The sequence below is a fragment of the Carassius carassius genome, chromosome 29 (assembly GCF_963082965.1).
Source record: "Carassius carassius chromosome 29, fCarCar2.1, whole genome shotgun sequence".
NCBI lineage: Eukaryota > Metazoa > Chordata > Actinopteri > Cypriniformes > Cyprinidae > Carassius > Carassius carassius.
Window position 1 is genome coordinate 22415853 of NC_081783.1, and position 20518 is coordinate 22436370.

General features: G+C 35.8%; 1 protein-coding gene across 2 annotated transcripts; it reads right to left on the minus strand.

The window, feature by feature from the left end:
* Positions 1-1317: 1317 nt before the first annotated feature.
* LOC132109906 (eukaryotic peptide chain release factor subunit 1-like) lies at positions 1318-11696 on the minus strand. Of its 2 annotated transcripts, none has more exons than XM_059516356.1 (11): positions 11545-11696; positions 11164-11257; positions 6704-6879; positions 5794-5933; positions 5574-5712; positions 4470-4660; positions 4145-4274; positions 3000-3173; positions 2729-2793; positions 1746-1893; positions 1318-1644 (listed from the first exon to the last, which is right to left on the minus strand). In XM_059516356.1, exons 2-11 carry the CDS (start codon positions 11247-11249, stop codon positions 1562-1564), a joined length of 1332 nt encoding a protein of 443 aa, XP_059372339.1. In that variant the 5' UTR covers positions 11250-11257; positions 11545-11696; the 3' UTR covers positions 1318-1561. The 2 variants fall into 2 exon arrangements, with proteins under 2 accessions (XP_059372339.1, XP_059372340.1); XM_059516357.1 differs by having other exon boundaries at positions 11434-11568.
* Between the last annotated feature and the right edge of the window lie 8822 nt (positions 11697-20518).

Genomic DNA, 20518 nt, shown 5'->3' on the forward strand with positions numbered 1-20518 from the left:
TACATATTTTATTTGACATTAGTCTTCTAATTTCACTTCCCCAAACAAATAAAATTAAGAATACACATGCACAAATTTTTTTTCACGCTCGAGTTCGGACTTCTATTTTGCAAAAGCAGCGACATTGATTGGTTTTGTGTTATGCGCTGCCCAGGGGTCACGTGCTCTGGAGGCGGCGCTATCTTTAAAATGCAGACGCCCTGATTGGTCAAACAGGGTTGTAGTGAAGCATGCTTCCAGTTGATTGGCTCCTTCTGTTGTTGGGAATTTCATCATCAATAGAGAAAAACAACAAATGAACACCTCGGACCTCTTTAGATCTAATAATCTCGCAAAAATAATTTATAATATTAATTGTTAGTTGACAATTAAAAATAAATGTAAAAAAAAAACCTGCATACATTTTCTGCAAGTTTGTATTTAAAATTTTTATTTTGTCAATCTTTACTAAAATGTGTTTAAGATCAGATGTTTTCAATCTTTCATATGTAATGAACCCCCAAATGGGATTATCAGGGACTCTAACCCCATATAAAAAGCATGTGTGTGTGTATATGTATATATATATATATGCCTTTTATACAGGGTATGTATTTTATATAGGTAATCTTAATTTATATTGGGAAAAATATTATGGTAAAATTTGATGGGTAAAATCAGCTTCTTTTACATTAGATTTTAAAGTCTTTGTTATCACTACAGTAATGTTAGATGTATAGTCAAATCTTATTTAAATGAATTGGATTTCTTTAAGTAAAATGAATCAATCAATATTTTTACTAATTATTTTTTTTGACTGTTTATCCGTAAACTTTCCACAGCCCCCTGTCACTTTTGATTTTAAATACCTTTAAAACTAGATTAAAATTGTTGTTTCTAATAAGTTCACCAATAACTGTATTTATATTTATTAACTGGTGTGTTAAAAAGAATGAGAAAAAAACGTTTTTGCTATAGTATTAATATTGTGGAAAAGTAAATGCTCTATAAATAGAAAAATGTCAATCTAGAAGCACAAAACAAGGTTTCAATAAAAACACATTTTTGAGGAATATACAGAGCACACATCAGTAAAACACCAACAGAAAGAAGCTTACTTCAGAATTTTTAAATTTATTTTGTTTTCCCCTATTCATTACAGAAACCTATGTAAAAATACCACACTGTCAAAATACAGCAGCAGCAATGGCCAATGATAATAATAAAAATACTAAAAAATAAAGGAAGAATACTATTTGTGGATTTATGGTGGATAAAGTTGGCATGAGATGAACAGGGAACTAAAAATAAACATTTCAAATTAAATCCAAACAGTCAGAAGGTTCCTGTGATTTTAATTCAAACAGGGGAAGAGAATAAACAAATGAATCCGGTCCAATCAGAACACTCTAAAAGCCGGGCTGTATAATTATTCATGAACGGTTCTGTCCTTCATTTGTCTGACAGACGACACACTTCTCAAACTGTGTGTTTTTGAGTATTTGGTAAAAAAATGATTTATTTTTTTCCCCCATGATTTTTCAAATCTTCACTGATTTCTCTCAAGTTGTGTCTCGACTACCTAGTAGTCATCCAAATCAAAAAACTCCTCATCTTCTGCCTGGTATTCCAACCCCTGGAAATCCACTCGGTACCGCAAAATACCTAATAGAGAGGCCCATACTTTGGTGATTGATAAACAGTAAAAAGATTCTAGATCAACATCTTTTCATTCATGCACAAATCCAGATTCTTCGTTTGCTCACCTCCGATTCCTCCGAAACCCTTGACGAACTGCGATCCCTCTTGACTTTTATCCGTCACGATCTCCAGAGTCGCTCCGAACTTCTTATAGCTGTTGGCGAACCACTCCAGCAGCGGCATGCACTCGATGAGCTCGTGTTCCTGACCCGTCTGAGCCGCACAACAACACCACAAACATTACACATGTCAGGGCTGTCAAATGTGTAAGTGTGTTATGATAATGCAACGCAAATTACTGCATATCTTCATTTGGTGGCTCTTCTTTACACATGTAAAAAGTAAGGGGGGAACAACTGTTTCATCATCAAGCAACCAAGTGCATTGCCTGACACTCACTAAAGTCATTCAATCGGAAAAATGTCAAATAGAAAAAATAATAAAATAAATTATAAATTATTGAAATAGTAACTTTTAATCTGAAAGGGGACTTCATTTTTGTTAAAAACATGATTTTGTAAATATTTTATATAAAAGGGGTTCAAGCTGACAGAAAAGTTTGGAAATCCCTGATGCAGCAATGCACATGCCATTAAAGAATAGAAATTCCTTATTATCTTTGACTCATCATAGTTTTATTTATATACAATAAAATTTAAAAAAATATATATATATTAACAGAGACTAGCTATCCAGCTATTCTAATCAAATCTGCATATACACTAGAAGAGCCAAAAAAAAAAACCTAAGAACTTAAGACAATTATATAGGTTCTTAATTAATAATATATAAAAAATAAACAAGAACTAAAACATAGAAAATAAATACAAAAATAATTAAACCTAAATAGTAATATTTACACATGAATAAAGCAGCCAAAAACAACAAAATTACCACCAACAAAAAAATGTATTTAACAATTACAAGTGAAAACTGAAAATAAAAAGTAAAATGTAAAATATGAATAAAAACTATGAAAGTAATTGTTTTCACAGCACATACAACCTTTGACACACACACACACACACACACACACACACACACACACCTCTTTGTCTATGAAGTGTGATTTGTCCTTCTCTTGTTCTGGGGTCAAATGAATGATTTTCTCATCTGAAACACACAGCAGTGAGGAGAAATAACAGAAGCACTGCCGAATCTCTTACTGTCTGCTGAAACAACAACCCACAGTAGAAACAAACACTCTGAATGTAAGGACCGCTCGTGCTTACACTGAACACAGAGCCAGAAGGCAAAAGAGTTTGGAGTAAATAGAGAATATTATTGCATAATATGAATTATTTTGTGTGTGTCTATACCGTTCTCCAAGCCGTTGACCTCCGCGCCGTGCAATCTCAGGACATATCTCATCGTGTCCAAGTTTTCATAGACAATGAGAATTTCAGCAGCTCCCATTTCCAGCGCCTTCAGTGTGTCCTCCACACCGAAACAATACTTCCCCGTGTCCTGACTGATCTCATCAAAGTATCGCCCTGAGACACAGAGCACCCCCATAAATGCCTTCAGCTCGGTTTAGGATTGCAAACTAGTCAAACATTTGATTTAGTTTCAAAATAGGGTTTTCTATGCAAATATAGAATTCTTGTGAATTTTCAGCATCATTACTTCAGTGTCACATGATCCTTCAAAAATCATTCTAATATGTTGTATTTCTGATCAAATAAATGTAGCCTTTTGACAAGTAGAATACATACAGTATGTACTGAAATGAACTAATGTGTCAATACATGGATTTTGTTAATGTAAAAATGTGTTTAAAAATAGGAAATAAAAATATTTTTTTATGGTTGTTATTAAATATAACAACCTTAAAAACTAACGTAATGCATAATGCAGGACTTTTAATTATAAACAAGAAAGTCTCTTAAGGACTCTTATTTTGAAATTTAAATGTTTTACTGCTACAATATGATAAAATATGGACTCTTACAACCATCAACAACATGTTACAATATAAACACATAATATAATTCATTAAAAGTCAATCATTATTGATCACTTTGCATCACTTTGAACATAGCAATCACATTTATAGAACTTAATCATCACCTTTGATTAATAATTATATTAGGTCGTATCATGAATCCTGCTTTTCAGTCTCAAATTGAATATGTGCCTTAGAGTGATCAAGACTTTTCTTACAGCACTTAAAGGTATAGTTAACCCAAAAACAGAATGTTAGCAAACAAATAATTTACTTCCATTTATGGAAAAACAGTCTGTTTGGGTACCTAGATTCATCCAAATATCTTCTTTAGAAGTAGAAAGAAACTTTGCTTGAGGGTGAGTAAATGGCAGAACTATCCCTTTAAGATTTTAAATTTGATCAAACCGAATTTAAGAGTTTAAGGACTCTGGGGTTTGGTTGTTTGGTTCTAGAATGATCTCTGAATGCAGAATAAGACTTTGGCATTGTTAGAGACTCAAAAGAATCAATATTTACCTATTAATTTTTTCTCTTGTATGAACTTGACGTTGGACAGGACCTCAGCGGACAGTTCGATGGCCTGATTGAAGCCGTTTTCTCCTCCGTAAGAGATGTCGACCAGCTTCAACACTTTCGCCTGTAATCTCTGCGAGAGACAACAGACCGATGTCAAAAAGACAGACTTTGGCCAAACGCCAAGAAACTGCGGTTAGGTCACATCCGATGATAAGCTATGTACAGAATAATATTTCTACATATTACTCTTAACAATGACTTCAAGGAAAGTGAATTCTTCTAATCAGAGAACAACAAATGCCAACCAGTCTTCATGCTTTCTTACCGGGTCGAACATGTCTGATTGGCTGAGCTCGGTCTTGAAATCTGCGGATCCGGCCAGCACCAGTCCAGCCACGTTGACCTTATCATTGGACACGAAGAGCTGCACGGCCGTCTCTGCCACCTTCCTCACGTAATTATGTCTCTTCTCCATCCTTAACCGAGCGAAACGCAGCGCAGACTGGCCGCCTCTTCCTGAGAGAAAATCATCATATGTTTACACACACACACACACACATATATATATATATATATACAGTACATATGGATTTAATTCTATAAAATAGTATTCAAGAATACCAGAAAAAAAAAAAAAATTATATATATATAAATATATATATTAGCTGTAGTGTCCAGTAACAATTTCAATATTTATGCTTCAAAAATTTAAATAGTAATAATTAGGAAAAAAAGAAGGATTTAAAACGTTTAAGCACGTAGTAAAATTTAGAAAATACATCTACAGTAGTCTAGAATAATCAAGGAAGGTTTTTCACTAAATAAACACATAAAAGGATAATATTTAATATTTAATTATTTTAAATCATATTTTCAACTACAGAAAGTTTATTGTATGAAAAACAGGTAATGATGCAAATTAAATGGGAATCAATTAACTGAAATAAATATGGGGTTAATTCCATAAAATAACACTCAAGAACAGAAGAGCAGAGAAAACTTGGGTAAAGATGGCAGTTACTGGACAATACTGATAAAAATGATCAAATGTCAATGTGAATGTTCAAAGGCTAATCATTCAAAATATCTACTAGTTTTCATACTAAACCAAATAAAAGAACAATACCTATTCGTTTTCATTTATATAAGCCAATGTTACATAATCAGCACAGATCTTTAAAAAAAAAAAAAAAAAGCAATGAGTGATCCAAACGAATCATTGAGTAAGACTTTAGAATCAAATCAATCATCCTTTACCAAATCGAACACTGATTTGATAATAATTTTTGAAAGACACATGAGTCTAAAGATGAATTATGAAAGTAGTTTAATGACACAATCTCTAAGAAACTTCATAGCTACATAGTAAGTACACTGAAAGCACCTGGACGCAGCTGTCAGATCAGAGTGAGTGTTACGCTGTGATCACCGTGTTTTTTGGGCAGGTCCACAGTGAATTTGTGCAGCACTTCTCTGGTGTTTCCCTGCAGAGTCCCGAACAGAGCTCCACTTCCATCAATGACTATGAATCCAAACTTACTGTCGTCTGACAATAACGCCGTCAGAGCCTAGAGAAAGACAGACGATTATACAGCATCTCAAGAACAACAAGCTTCATGAAACAGGCTTGATTTGGACTGGGATTGTACCTCGGTGTGGAACTTGTTATCACAGAGGTACAGAGAGGTGTTGATGGGTTTGAACGGCTCAAAGTCAATGTTGACTTTCTTCTCTTTGCCTTCTTCTGTCACTATGGTGCCACAGTAAACCACCAGACCGTTATGGGGCACTACAAACACACACCAAAACAGGATCAAACTCCAGCTGTATATTTGCTAAAGTCTGATGATCAACTATAAGAGTGTGGACTCTGGATGTGGTTGACATGAACAAACCAGAAAAACCAAAACGTCAACATGCAACGCTGTGCAAAACTCATTTTACTTCAGTACCGTGAAACTAAATATTTAATGCGAAAAAAGTCAGTGCAGGATATTACTCACCACACAAATAAAACATCTTGACTAAACATTTAAACTGCAAATAAGGCAACTTTTTAAAAGGTATTATGACGCTTTTACTCCAATTCAATGCTGAAATATAAACATTTAAAAAGTGGGTATAATAGAAACTTGTTTTCATAAAATATTTATTCAATCACACTCAAAAGATATGATGAATATGTAATACAATGCATATATTTGCTCCATTTTGGTCAATGATTTCTGCACTTCGAAACGTGTTGTGTCCAAAACCCAAAATTAATTTTGTGGCAGAAAATGTTTTGATTTCAGAATATCGATTTCATACATGGCCTACAACAAAACAGACAATTGTCCATTGGTTGCGGTGAATTTCCCCTCTGTGCCATTGGAGACGTCAGGTACAAAAAACTACTTTTTAAACAAACTTATCTATGAATGGAATGTGCCGAAAAAGATCCGCAAGTACCTAATAACATTAACATTGTTCTAACAAGCAAATATTTGACCAAAAAAGCACCAATTAGAATGCATTTAGCACCGTGTGTTTGGTTGTGGAGTGTAAAGACACACACACCTTTGTTGTAGAGTTTGAGTCTCTGCTGGACTGAAGTAATGGCTCCCAGCACTGACAGCCGGTTCACTCGACTCTTGATGTTTGACGCTGTACCGAACTCATCCGCCAACATCTTGGCCACTCTGGAGATCTGATCTTTAGGAGGAATGATGAGCGAGATCATGCTGGTCCCATTACTGACAGAGAGAAACAAACGACAATGCTATTCATTTACATTCATGAATTTGGCAGATGCTTTTATCCTAAGTGACCTGCATTGCAGTCAAGGCACACATTCTATCAGCACATGCATTCCCCGGGATTCAAACCGCTGTCATCTACTGGAGACACAGGAACTGATATTCATCAAACTGACAAATTACTGTCAATTAAACGTGCAGTATGGAATTTTTGGCCACCAGGGGTCACTCAATCAAAACAATAACATGAGACGTACTTTGATGACATCGGGAAAGAGCGTAGGCTCATGGGAGTTGTTGTTCGTTGGAACACGCGCTCTGTCGCTCCCCACATTCCTCACTCATTTTAACTGAGGCCGGCGACACACTGGATGCGTGGCGCTAGCGTCTCAGCTGCGTGGCGTGTCAGTTTTTAATTCGGCTCCCATGTTAATAGGTTAGAGCTTGCAGACTGCCTGCGTGAGACCCGTGTGCATGCTAGAAATAGAACCGACACCTATTTTTCACGCGACACGCACGCGTGTTGGAAGCGTTTCCAGGCAAAATATAATAGGAAAATATGTTTATATGTAATTTTGTACACAAATACATATTAATTCATGACATTTTGATGTTTGAAAGTCTATAGGTTGACAAATTCAGATACAAATGTAATTTAAAAAATAAATAAATAATTATCGATTTTCAAATATTGCACCTGTCAAACATCGTCTATTTTGCCGTCAATACTGTTGACGGTGTCCTTTATCAGTAGGCTTTATATTTATGTTCAACATGAAGTATAGATATTGTTGTCATGAAGACAAGAGCCTGGTCTGTCGGCGGTCTCCCTCTATGTCACCTACAGCAGGAGCAGCGCGCCACGCTTCTGGCACGCAGCCAGTGTCACCGGCCTTAGTATTTTGACAATCACGTATTTTCGAACGGAGAGATATATGAATTATCAGACCCCTATCAAATCAATATTCCATCTAGCTAGTAGTAATATATGTTAAAAAAAACACGGTTGCCTTTCGTTAATAATTATAATTAGGCTACGTTTATACTATGATATCGAACAAGATAGTGAACTGCATTTGAAGCTACTTTATCCAGCTAGATATAGAACACATGTAGATTTACATTATACTCTACATGAGAGCTAGTCCGTCTGCGTTTTACACAAGACATCATCGTTTCACAAAATATACGGATAGATATAGTTAGCTGAATGGATGCATACGTGTTTATTAGAATGCAAGCATCTCTCTGTAGTTTCAGCTTGTCACGAAGCTTTCTCTATCTTGGAAATGCAACTCCAATATTTACCCGTGTCTCGTTTCTTCTTCGTCCCAAAACCTTCTCAGGTCATTTATTTCATCCGTACGTTTGCGCTTCACAGAACGTGCAGGCAAAGCATAATCATGATCCATAACTAAGTTATTGATTGAGTTATAATTACGAATATAAATATAAAATATAATAGTCTCGATCAAGGCTAGCTACTACTTTTTCTTCTTCGTCTCGTCTTTGCTTCTGTTCACCTTTGTATTTGGCGGTTCCGCAGGAAGTTAGATAAACTAGAGGGGTCAAAGTTTATATGACGCCACAGACGGGCGACAAAACGGAAATGAAGAAACGTGCCGTGTCTTCTAATTAAACTATAATTTTCTCCGGATTTTAAAGTTCGTGGAAACTGTCGGGATAATGTAAGTACACAACAAAAAAATATATATAACATAGATATAGTGATATCTGCTATTTTTAAAGCAGAAAAATTACATATTGTGCCTTTAACCAAATTACAGAAAGGTGACTGATTCGAAACACTAGTTACCATTCCTTAATTTGCATAACAACAGAAACATTTTTATGTTCGACACAGAAGTACTGCTTTTTGAGTAACTGAAACTTTTTATAACTGAAAAAAATGCAGAAATTATTTTCTACACTAATCCGTTTCACAAATAATAAAAGAATTGACAAATATCATAAAAATAATTTTATTCTAATAAAAAGTAAAAAAAAAAAAAGGCATTTGCACACAACTTCACTTCTGTAATGTGACATTACCAGATTAAACATTTTTCAATGAGATAAAGGGTCATGAATAGTCAAATCTTTCATTATTTGCCATACTTGAAGTGTATTAAGTGCGTTAATAAACTGGGGAAAATATGGTATAGAAACAAACTTTGTTTAGAAATGTATAGACAATTTTACAAATGACTGGGTCAAAGATAACATCCCATTGTGGTGTCCGCATCAAATTAAACTCACAAAAGTGATTTTACATTCATAGAAAGCATGTTTATATATATATATATATATATATATATATATATATATATATATATATATATATATTTATGATCTACTGTTACACTTAATGACATTTTAGTGGGCACCTTCTATAAATCATGGTAAAACTGTATCGTAGTCATTATTTTTGCTCAGAAAAAAAATTCAAAAATAATTTAAACAAGACACATTCAAATGTACATAAAAAATATTAATAACAAAGCTGTAATAAACTTTTATTGTTTTAATGCTTAAAAAAACACTATCTTTCCTTGACTCAATTACAAAGAATCAGCAAGTAGCACATCGAATTAAAGGTGAAACCATTAAGCGGAAAGACCGAAATGGTATTTTCATGTAAAACATACTTTTACTTATATATATATATATATATATATATATATATATAAAAATACATATTTTAAAAAAACGTCTGTTTTTTTGTCCCTCTTCGATTTTTCATAACGGTGCATTCTGGGATTGCCTTCTCTGTATGTTATCAGCTATCGCATGCATGATGCCTTATAATGGTGCCTAGATTGGTAGCTCACTAGTTATTACGACAGAGTCAGGGAGTAACTGAGAGGTGAAAGGCCTCGGTATTATCAGCGGACAAAAGTGGCATTTCTAGAGTTACTCTCACACAAACTGCTGCTAAAACACAGAGACTGACTTCAAACGCTGGGTTTACACCGTCCACACGGAGTAGTGAGGAGTTTTCAGGGTCACAGACAGACCAACACGCTCTCCTTTATTTACACACACACACGTGGCAACAAGGTCAGCGACACGCAGGCATAAAAACAAAGCGTTTCAGTTTTTGATGTAGTATTCGACACGTCATTGTGTGTCTGCGAGTATTAATTACTCTTATCTCATGTGCGCATACACAGAAGTTACCCTTGAGTGAAGGTTCATATTGTTGTGACGCTCAACATAACTACCTGTCAGAATGAAAGCACGAGTGTCATGCCGATGACGCATTTACACTCTCTCTCAGCGGTTCTTCTTCAAATAGACCCATGTACACTTGCTTTAACCTTCATCAAGAGATCAAGAGCTCACGGATGCACATTCTTCATCCAGCAAAGCTAATCTCTGTTGCAAAACCAACAGCAAAACGCCTGCCAAAAAGTAGGGTGTAGGTTCAAATCCAGCAAAAGCTGACCGTGAACAATCACAATCGTGCCCTTGAGCAAAACTCTTATCTGAACCTATAATAAATGCACTGCAAGATTAATATGTGTGATTATAGTCATTATGAGGCTAAAAACACACCTCACTGTGATCCAAAACTCAAACACACACACACAGGAGGTCTGAAGTGAAGTATCTGACACCATCATGAGAGCTACCCGGCCCTGCGGCTGCTAACCTGTCATTACTGCTGTTTACCAAGACAGAATCACCATTACTACAGCTCACTCTGAAACACCAGAGGTCAGGAAGAAAACCACATTACATGGAGCTCTCTCTGCATGCATGTGTGTGCATATGCTTTACCCCTTCTGCTCCAGATATAACTTAAATATTAAGTAAATATCATGTTTCATTAAGATATTTTGTAAAATACATAAAACAATTATTTTGATTGCTAAGGACTTTATTTGGACAACTTTAAAAGCGACTTAAAATGTACCCTTATGACTGGTTTGTGGTCCAGTGTCTTATATACAAGCTGTATAAAACTTTATTTTTTATAAATACATGTGGTGACATGATAAATATTTGTGGGGTTTGAAACTATAAGCTTTCAGTTCACAGTCCAGATGTTAACACTAAACTAACGCAACATGAAAACACTTTTATTATTCCGTTTATCGTTCAAACGCTTCCACATAAACACTCACTCTCACACTCACTCACTCGTCTCTCTCACTAACTCTATCTCTCTCTCTCTCTCTCTCTCTCTCTCTCTCTCTCTCTCTCTCTCTCTCTCTCTCACTCACTCACTCACTCTCACACTCTGTCTCTCTCTCATTCATTCACTCACTCTCTCACCCTCTCGCCGCTTCCAGACTCTTGATGAGTTTCTTGATCTTCCAGATCTCCACATTTCTGTCCGCCGCGCTCGGATCATCTGCCATCTTCAGTCCTACAACAGCGGAGAGAAAGCGCCGTTAAAACCGGGACTGACCCGACCTGGTGATCGGTGTCTTGACGCCCCTCTTGCTCTCCAAGGCCGCATCAACTAACAGTACAATGTATGGTATTATACTAATTTCGGACACGAACCCCGAAGGTTTTATTGTATTCTTCGAAGTAACTTACCATATAAACAGCAGGGGACCGTACAAGTCGATGAACACAAACCGAGTACTCCTGATCCTCTTTAAAAACCCATATAAACCTGTATGTAACATATTTGTCCGTTATAAATACCTGTCTGTCTCTCTCCGGTCCGCCGGTCTCTTCCACCCGCCGCGTCACGCCGGTTCCTGCGGATACACGTGGGGGGAGGAGCTTCAGCGTTCACTTCCTAGTTACCTGCCTAGAAACGATTGGGCGCCACGTCAGAGATCCCCTGCGTCCCAGTGTGCATACTATCCACCCCAGTGTGCATACTATCTACACTATCCTCCCTAACTAGTATTGAAAATGACTAATATCACATAGAATTTAGCATGGAGAGTGCGCACATTGGGACGCATGCATATTACAGCCGTGACGTCATTGAACTTCAGTCAGAGTTTTGCGACACCTTAGTCACCGTTTACGGATACCATAGAAATGAATGAGAAGTGCCGTAAACTGAATCCCAGCTGTCGCAAAAAGTCAGTGACCTGTCTCTCATTAAACGGCATTAAAGAAGAAGAATGTTAGCCAAGTTCCAAAGTACTTTTGTGTTTCCTATTAATTCTAGTTACACGTGTAACATAATACATTAAAACACGTTTGTGACATGAGTGTATATAATGTAATAAACTGTCAGTTTAGTTTAATGTATTGGTTGACATAATTTCTCGTTCGTCGCCAGCAGAGGGAGACACTGTCTGTCACATGTCGCATGGCAATGAGGAATACCTGATAGAAACACAAAGACTTGATTTAGGTGTTGTATATTTCAGTGTTTGTTTGTTTGTTAAATTCAAGTGGAGTGTTTACCACACACCCAGTGCAGCTAATTATTGCACACATGTTAAGTCTGTTGTCAGTTTAAATACCGAATAAAAACATATACGTTTTAAGAAGTCATACATATTAATACACATCTTAATTAATCGTCCATATCATGGTTGACAATTTGTATTAATTAAACAATAGCTCTCCAAACTTACAGGGGATATTCTGTTTATGTAAAGAAACTCCCATATAGTTTTTCTGGCCAAATATATATTTTAAATATATGCTAAATAAATGTTGTAAACAGTTAAACTTAATGAAATATGATTTTGAAAATAATAATATACTTAGTCAATATTACAGCCAATCTTACAGTAGCATATAAGCTCAATGTGTTGATGACAACAAATTAAGTTTTTTTTTTTTTCAGATGTGGCGTATGTGAATCTGTTCTCTTGGATTGAAATAAATGGGGGCAAAATAACTTTAAGTGATTAAATTTTTTTTATTTACATTTATTACATTTTTTTAAATGTATTTTCAATATTGGTAGAATTGAAAATTGGTAGAAGTCTATATTGGTAGAAATATATTTAAGTAAATATATTTTAGCAAAAATATTTTTGTCCTTTTACTTTAATATATTTTGAAATTATACAGTCGTGGCCAAAAGTTTTGAGAATTACATAAATATTAGTTTTCAAAAAGTTTGCTGCTAAACTGCTTTTAGATCTTTGTTTCAGTTGTTTCTGTGATGTACTGAAATATAATTACAAGCACTTCATACGTTTCAAAGGCTTTTATCGACAATTACATGACATTTATGCAAAGAGTCAGTATTTGCAGTGTTGGCCCTTCTTTTTCAGGACCTCTGCAATTCGACTGGGCATGCTCTCAATCAACTTCTTGGCCAAATCCTGACTGATAGCAACCCATTCTTTCATAATCACTTCTTGGAGTTTGTCAGAATTAGTGGGTTTTTGTTTGTCCACCCGCCTCTTGAGGATTGACCACAAGTTCTCAATGGGATTAAGATCTGGGGAGTTTCCAGGCCATGGACCCAAAATTTCAACATTCTGTTCCCCGAGCCACTTAGTTATCACTTTAGCATTATGGCACGGTGCTCCATCGTGCTGGAAAATGCATTGTTCTTCACCAAACTGTTGTTGGATTGTTGGAAGAAGTTGCTGTTGGAGGGTGTTTTGGTACCATTCTTTATTCATGGCTGTGATTTTGGGCAGAATTGTGAGTGAGCCCACTCCCTTGGATGAGAAGCAACCCCACACATGAATGGTGTCAGGATGCTTTACTGTTGGCATGACACAGGACTGATGGTAGCGCTCACCTTTTCTTCTCCGGACAAGCCTTTTTCCAGATGCCCCAAACAATCGGAAAGGGGCTTCATTGGAGAAATGACTTTGCCCCAGTCCTCAGCAGTCCATTCACTATACTTTCTGCAGAAGATCAATCGGTCCCTGATGTTTTTTTTGGAGAGAAGTGGCTTCTTTGCTGCCCTTCTTGACACCAGGCCATCTTCCAAAAGTCTTCGTCTCACTGTGCGTGCAGATGCGCTCACACCTGCCTGCTGCCATTCCTGAGCAAGCTCTGCACTGGTGACACTCCGATCCCGCAGCTGAATCCTCTTTAGGAGACCATCCTGGCGCTTGCTGGACTTTCTTGGACGCCCTGAAGCCTTCTTTACAAGAATTGAACCTCTTTCCTTGAAGTTCTTGATGATCCTATAAATTGTTGATTTAATATTTTTTTGCATTTATTTCAAAATATACAAAAGTAAAATAGACAAAAAATATATTTGCTAAAATATTACGTAAATATATTTTCTACCAATATAGGCCTTATTTGGCACATTTCTTTTAAGTACATTTTAAAAATGTAAAAATAAAATGTTATATATATATATATATATATATATATATATATATATATATATATATATATATATATATAATATAATCTTGTATTATTATTATTATTATTATTATTATTATTATTATTATTTAATTATTATTATTATTATTTTTTGTTATATGGGGTTTTCTGGCTAGCCAACAGAGAACATTAAAATGTCTGGTTTGGGAATGTTCTGGGAGCTAGAACTGTTAACTGGGTATAAAATATGTGTGTTCACACAATTCACACTCCAATTGGAACAACTGAAAATACTTTGACGATTTAGCATGTTTATATTTAGTGTTTTTCCATGTTAACACACACCTAAATCTGTTATCCTAGCACAGGCCAAGAAAATCCCAGCTGAAACTATCTGTGACAATAGCGATTTAAGGATGACAATCTCAGTAATTCTCGGCTCAAACACTTTTGAGCTCCCTGAGACTCTGGCGTTATGCTGGGGTTATTTTGGGAAGGCTGGATGTGTCTCCTGGAGGGTGTGAGGACGTTTGCTCCCAGTGATAGTCAGGTCAGTGTTTACGAGCGCAGAGATTGCCGCAGCTATCAGACGAGGCAGATGGTCATTACCACCGCATGAGAGCCTGGTGCATCAGCACACCAATTATTACACTATCCACATCTGAATGATGCTTTAACCTCATGTCAAATTAAATTGTCAGCGCATTTATTCTGGAAATAGAACGAAAATAATTTAACAAACAGAAGGATGATGGGTCACAGGAGGCCCTGTGTTTTGCTGATTGTGCACTTGCATTTCTACATCTATAAATTAAAATATCCACCTTATTTTAATAAGCTGAAGTTCAATAATTAATGTTAGAGTTTTGAGATCACTAGAAGTACTCAAAGTATTGATGATGCTTGACAGTAGTCAGATGTGAAGATGCAGTTTCTCTATAGCATCATTCTCAGCAGCACTGCTTTCCCGGGACAAACCCCAAACTAAACAGCAGAATTAAGATGGCCGTTAGCTGGATAAACTCACCGTGAAGACTTGGAGAGACAAACACAATTATAAACACAATTTTCAGATCTCTCCCCGAACGATTCGAACAGGAACAGGTCTAATCTGGTTTGCTCGTTGGATGTTAAGAGGTAATTTTAGAGGCCTTTTGGGCCGTCGCGCGTCCAAGTCAGAAACTCCGGCCAACAGATTTGTTCCAAATGGAAAAGCTATGTACCAGATGACTCTGAGAGGAATGATAGATCGTTGCGGGGGAGATGCAGCGCTTTCAGGCCTTGCCAGGATCTCCTGGCAGAGAGGATGCTGGGTAACCAACAGAGTTCATGCTTCAGGTATACAAATGTATCTTAAGCACAGATGACCTCCTTTAGTCCTGTTAGTCTGCACAAAAAATCCCATTTTTGGTAACGTCAGCTTTTTTCGCTCATGAAAACGCTTCCTCAGACACCCCAGACATCAGTCTGAATGTCACACACCAGCCGTCAACATGACGAGATCAAATGGAGACTAATAGCTGCCGTCTGCAGAGGAACTGATGCGATTATGTGTCAACAACAGCGCGTCTCTCCGCTGGCACTAATTGATCAGACGTGATTTCCCATCATTCCTGCAGGGAAACTCGTGTCCTCAGCGCTGTCATGGTTATGGTTCAGAATTAAGGTCAAAGGTCATGATTATTTATGTAGCTTTATAAAATACAGATTGGTTCAAATCAGCTTTATAGAAATAAACAGGAAAACAATTATTTTTAAAAAGCAGCACATTTAATTTCAGCTGTAAAGCAGAATACAGTCATTATTTAGTTCAGTGTTGATTTAATTCAGTTTAATAGCAGTGTGTTTCAAAGTTCATCAATTATGAAGGATTATATTTCAGCTGTAAAGCAGCTCTAAAAAAGACAGTAACTTCATTATTAAATTCACTTTAGTTCAGTGATTCAGTTCAGCTTAAAAACGGTCAATATTGACAACAGAGTCCTTATTATATTACAAACCCGATTCCAGAAAATGTTGGGACACTGTACAGATTTTGAGTAAAAAAGGAATGGAATAATTTACAAATCTCATAATCTTATATTTTGTTCACAATAGAATATAGATAACATATCAAAAATGTGAAAAGTGGGATATTTTGAAATGTCATGATTTCATGAGAGCTACACATTCCAAAAATGTTGGGACAGGTAGCAATAAGATGCCGGAATAGTTAAATGTATATACAGTATAAGGAACAGCTGGAGAAACAATATACAGCTTATGATGCCAACATGATTGGGTATAAAAAGAGCCTCTCAGAGTGACAGTGTGTCTCAGAAGTCAAGATGGGCAGAGGATCACCAATTCCCCCAATGCTGCGGCGAAAAATAGTGGAGCAATATCAGAAAGGAGTTTCTCAGAGAAAAACTGCAAAGAGTTTGAAGTTATCATCATCATAATATCATCAAAAGATTCAGAGAATAGGGAACAATCTCTGTGCGTAAAACCATACTGGATCCCTGTGATCTTCAGCCCTTAGACGTCACTGCATCACATACAGGAAGGATACTGTAATGGAAATCACAACATGGGCTCAGGAATACTGCCAGAAAACATTGTTGGTGAACACAATCCACCGTTGCCGGCTAAAACTTTATAGGTCAAAAAGAAGCCATATCTAAACATGATCCAGAAGCGCAGGCGTTTTCTCTGGGCCAAGGCTCATTTAAAATGGACTTTGGCAAAGAGGAAAACTGTTCTGTGGTCAGATGAATCAAAATTTGAAAAACTGGAAAAATTTGGAAAACTGGGACATGAGGGCCGATTGTTGGTGGGAGGAGTGTGGCCCAGATCAGTCAGGTGATATTTGGGCCAAATCAGGCAAAGATCTGGCAGCATATTATGTGACCCATGATAAACAAGATAAATACAATATTGCATGATAATGGTTAAATGATCACATTCATTTTAATGAAGTGTATTACTGTTAAAATGTAGTCTTTGAAATGGCAAGTCAAAACAGAATGAAACATATACCGGTAATTTAAAAATTAAGCAAATCAGTCAAGTGGATTAAACTGCACTTAATTATAATTGTATTAAATTTTATAATATTATTCTTGGTACAAATAATCTTAGAATCCTTACATGAAAAGAAAAAGAAAGAGCCAGACCACATACTGCATCGATTAAAACATCATGGCTGTATAGAAGAAGGATCCGGGTACTGAATTGGCCAGCCTGCAGTCCAGATCTTTCACCCATAGAAAACATTTGGTGCATCATAAAGAGGAAGATGTGACAAAGAAGATCTAAGACAGTTGAGCAACTAGAAGTCTGTATTAGACAAGAATGGGACAACATTCCTATTCCTAAACTTGAGAAACTTGTCTCCTCAGTCCCCAGACGTTTGCAGACTGTTATAAAAAGAAGAGGGGATGCCACACAGTGGTAAACATGGCCTTGTCCCAACTTTTTTGAGATGTGTTGGTGCCATGAAATTTAAAATCATGTCATCTATGTTGTATTCTGAATAAAATATTGAAATTTGAAACTTCCACATCATTGCATTCTATTTTTTATTCACAATTTGTAGAGTGTCCCAATTTTTTTTTTCATCAATTATGAAATTATTTAAGCAGTTAATCTACAGGACACAATAATGTCATTATTCAATGATAATTCAATTCAGTTCAATATAAGTGTAGCAAAATTAATACATTTTGAAAAATGTAATTTCACAAGCAGCACTACAGATCATAATTCAGCTCAGTTTCGTTCAAATTTAGTTTAAATCGACTTCTGTAAAATACTTCAGTAAATGTTGCAAAATTCATCATTTATTAAACAAACTCAATTACAGATGTAAAGCAGCTCTATGGAGGACAATATAGTCATTATTCAACTCAATTCAGTTTGAATCAGTTGTGTTCAATAAGATTCTCAAGGTGGCAAAATTAATCAGTTATGAAACCGATTCAAATTCAGCTGTAAAACAGCTCTAAAAAAAGAGTCGTTATTAAATAAAATTTAGTTCAAAAACTGTTTATGTTGCGAAATGAATCAATTATGAAGAATTTGCAGCAATAAAGCTGTTCTATAGAAAATTAGTGTCATTATTCAGCTCAGTTTAGTTCAATGCTGATTCTAGTCAGTCCGATGTGTTAATACATTATTTAACTCCGTGTGGATTCAGTTACATAAGGTCACAGTTAGAACTAGATTTGCAGTCGAGACATTATTTTGTAGATGTTCTAAAGAAGTTTCAGAAATGATTCATATCCTTAATTATTTAGTAATTATTTAGTAATTGGTGTCACATCTCTGTGATAAAAGGATTTATGTTTTTCATTCATAAATCCATCATATGCACTGAATCACGGCAGAAGTAGTAGGTCATCCAGATATTTTTTGCCCTCTCTTTCATATGAATTCAGACATACATCTTTTATCACATACAGGTTTTTCTCCTGCTATCTAATAGGGAAGTATGTTATTTCAGATGTAGCCTCAGTTATTTGAGGCCCGTTGACCTCAAGGCCAGATGTTAAAGGTCAGATTGAGTGGTTAACATTTGTTTTATTTATATACAGTGTGTGTGTGAAAAGACCCACAAAGCAGTACAATCTGACGGAACAGAGAAACAGCTCATGGTTGACTCGCCTGAATCTCTCTCTCTCTCTCTCTCACACACACACACACACACACACACACACACACACACACACACACACACACACACACACACACACACGTCTGCCACTGTTCCAGTCTGCTCTAGTTTTCATATGTAGCCATCTGCTATTATAGTTATCACTCGAAAAAGTTATGATTTATGTTTTTTATTTGCAAAAAAACCCCACGCATTTGGATTACAGTTTAAACAAACTAAAACATTTAATATAAGACATATTTGTCAGTCACATATCAATGAAACAGTTCAGATTTCTGCACTTCAAATAAATGCATTGTTTATTTTGAACCATTTGCATTTATTTAATTACTATTCTTTTTTTTTAATGTACACTTTTGCATTAATCTGACCTGTTTCAATGAAGAAAGACTGACAAATATGAGTCACGTTAAATTCATTCGTTTTTGCTAAATCTGCATAATACAGATGCATGGAAATTGTATATGGAATTCAAATACATAAATCTTATCAAAAGTCCTAAACATAAGTACTGCTTGGTGCTTTTATAAATAGTATATGCAACAGTAAAACATTTCTTCCTGGGTTGCATGTTTCATTATTTAGCTTTTGTTTATCAGTAAAGCAGCATGATTATTTGTGAGTGACAGAGGCAGACTGAGTGTATCACTCACACGTACGGCTCGGTTTGGTCTCGTCCAGCTCTCAGAGGATGGTATTTGTCCATCAGGTGGATGTGGATGTGTGTCTGGGTTATTTCAGGGGTGAGAGACGACATCCGCTCGGCTTTCAGGCTTGAGTTCACCATGCCTTCGGTCTGATATAATCCCTCCGGGGACTCCACTCAGTGAATCACATCTTCCAGGAAACTCAATGAAAACTCTTCCTCAACTCCAACACGTCAGCTTTGAGTCGGTTGACAGAGCAGCATGAAATATTAAGCCTGCACAGGCTCGTCTGCTGAACATGTCTGTCATGTAACATGTCTATGAGCTGCTTTAGCTTCAGAGAGGACTCAGTCTGAACTGTGCTGAAAGTTCTTTGCAGTCAGATTTGGAATCATATGAACGCTGATTGTGTTTAGGACTCTTTTTGTTCAGATCTGTTCATTTCTTTAAACACGCATTAAAATTGCTTTCATAAAATATTGACTAGGTGTGCTACAGATACATAAAAAATACATGGCCACTGGTGCCCAGAAATGTAAAATCAAAAAAATGTCAAGGTGCTTGTGGTGAAATGTAAAAAGCTCTTAATAAATTGGGTTAGCCATTAGTTTTAATGATCAAAGCCCTTGGAATGTTTTGATTTTACATTAAAATGCTGTTCAAGCAGGTAATGGACAGATAAGAACATGTTTTAAATTCTTGAATTCAAATGTGAGGTGTTAAGGAAAACATATCTGGGTTGTGTAACCATCCTGAGATTGTAAATGTCTATATATATTATCATCATTAAAAATAATTATATAGAAACTTGTTTCTAAATTGTATTTGTAACTATATGTATAATACTTTTTAATATTTTAACATCAAAACAAACAAACAAGCAAACTTTTTCCCTGGTAAATCAAAGGAAAGAATATTTCTGCCAAATAGTAAAAGTAGTATTCAAAATTCTGCCTTTAAAATATCTAAATGGTATAACCATATTGAGATCATAAAAATTGCTTGCGTTTATTATTATAAAAATAAAAAAATGATAAAAAGTGAAGCAGCTTTTTAAAAATATAAACATTTTAATAAAAAATAAACTGTCTGGTATTTTATA

What these genes read in the sequence shown, in the direction of transcription:
- LOC132109906 (XM_059516356.1), bottom strand. Translation starts at nt 11,249, where the DNA reads ATGGCAGATGATCCGAGCGCGGCGGACAGAAATGTGGAGATCTGGAAG. An exon ending in AGTCTGGAAGCGGCGAGAGG is followed by an intron (nt 6,880 to 11,163) that starts GTGAGAGAGTGA and finishes TCTCTCTGTCAG; the next exon opens with TAATGGGACCAGCATGATCT. An exon ending in GGTCAACGGCTTGGAGAACG is followed by an intron (nt 2,794 to 2,999) that starts GTATAGACACAC and finishes TGTGTGTTTCAG; the next exon opens with ATGAGAAAATCATTCATTTG.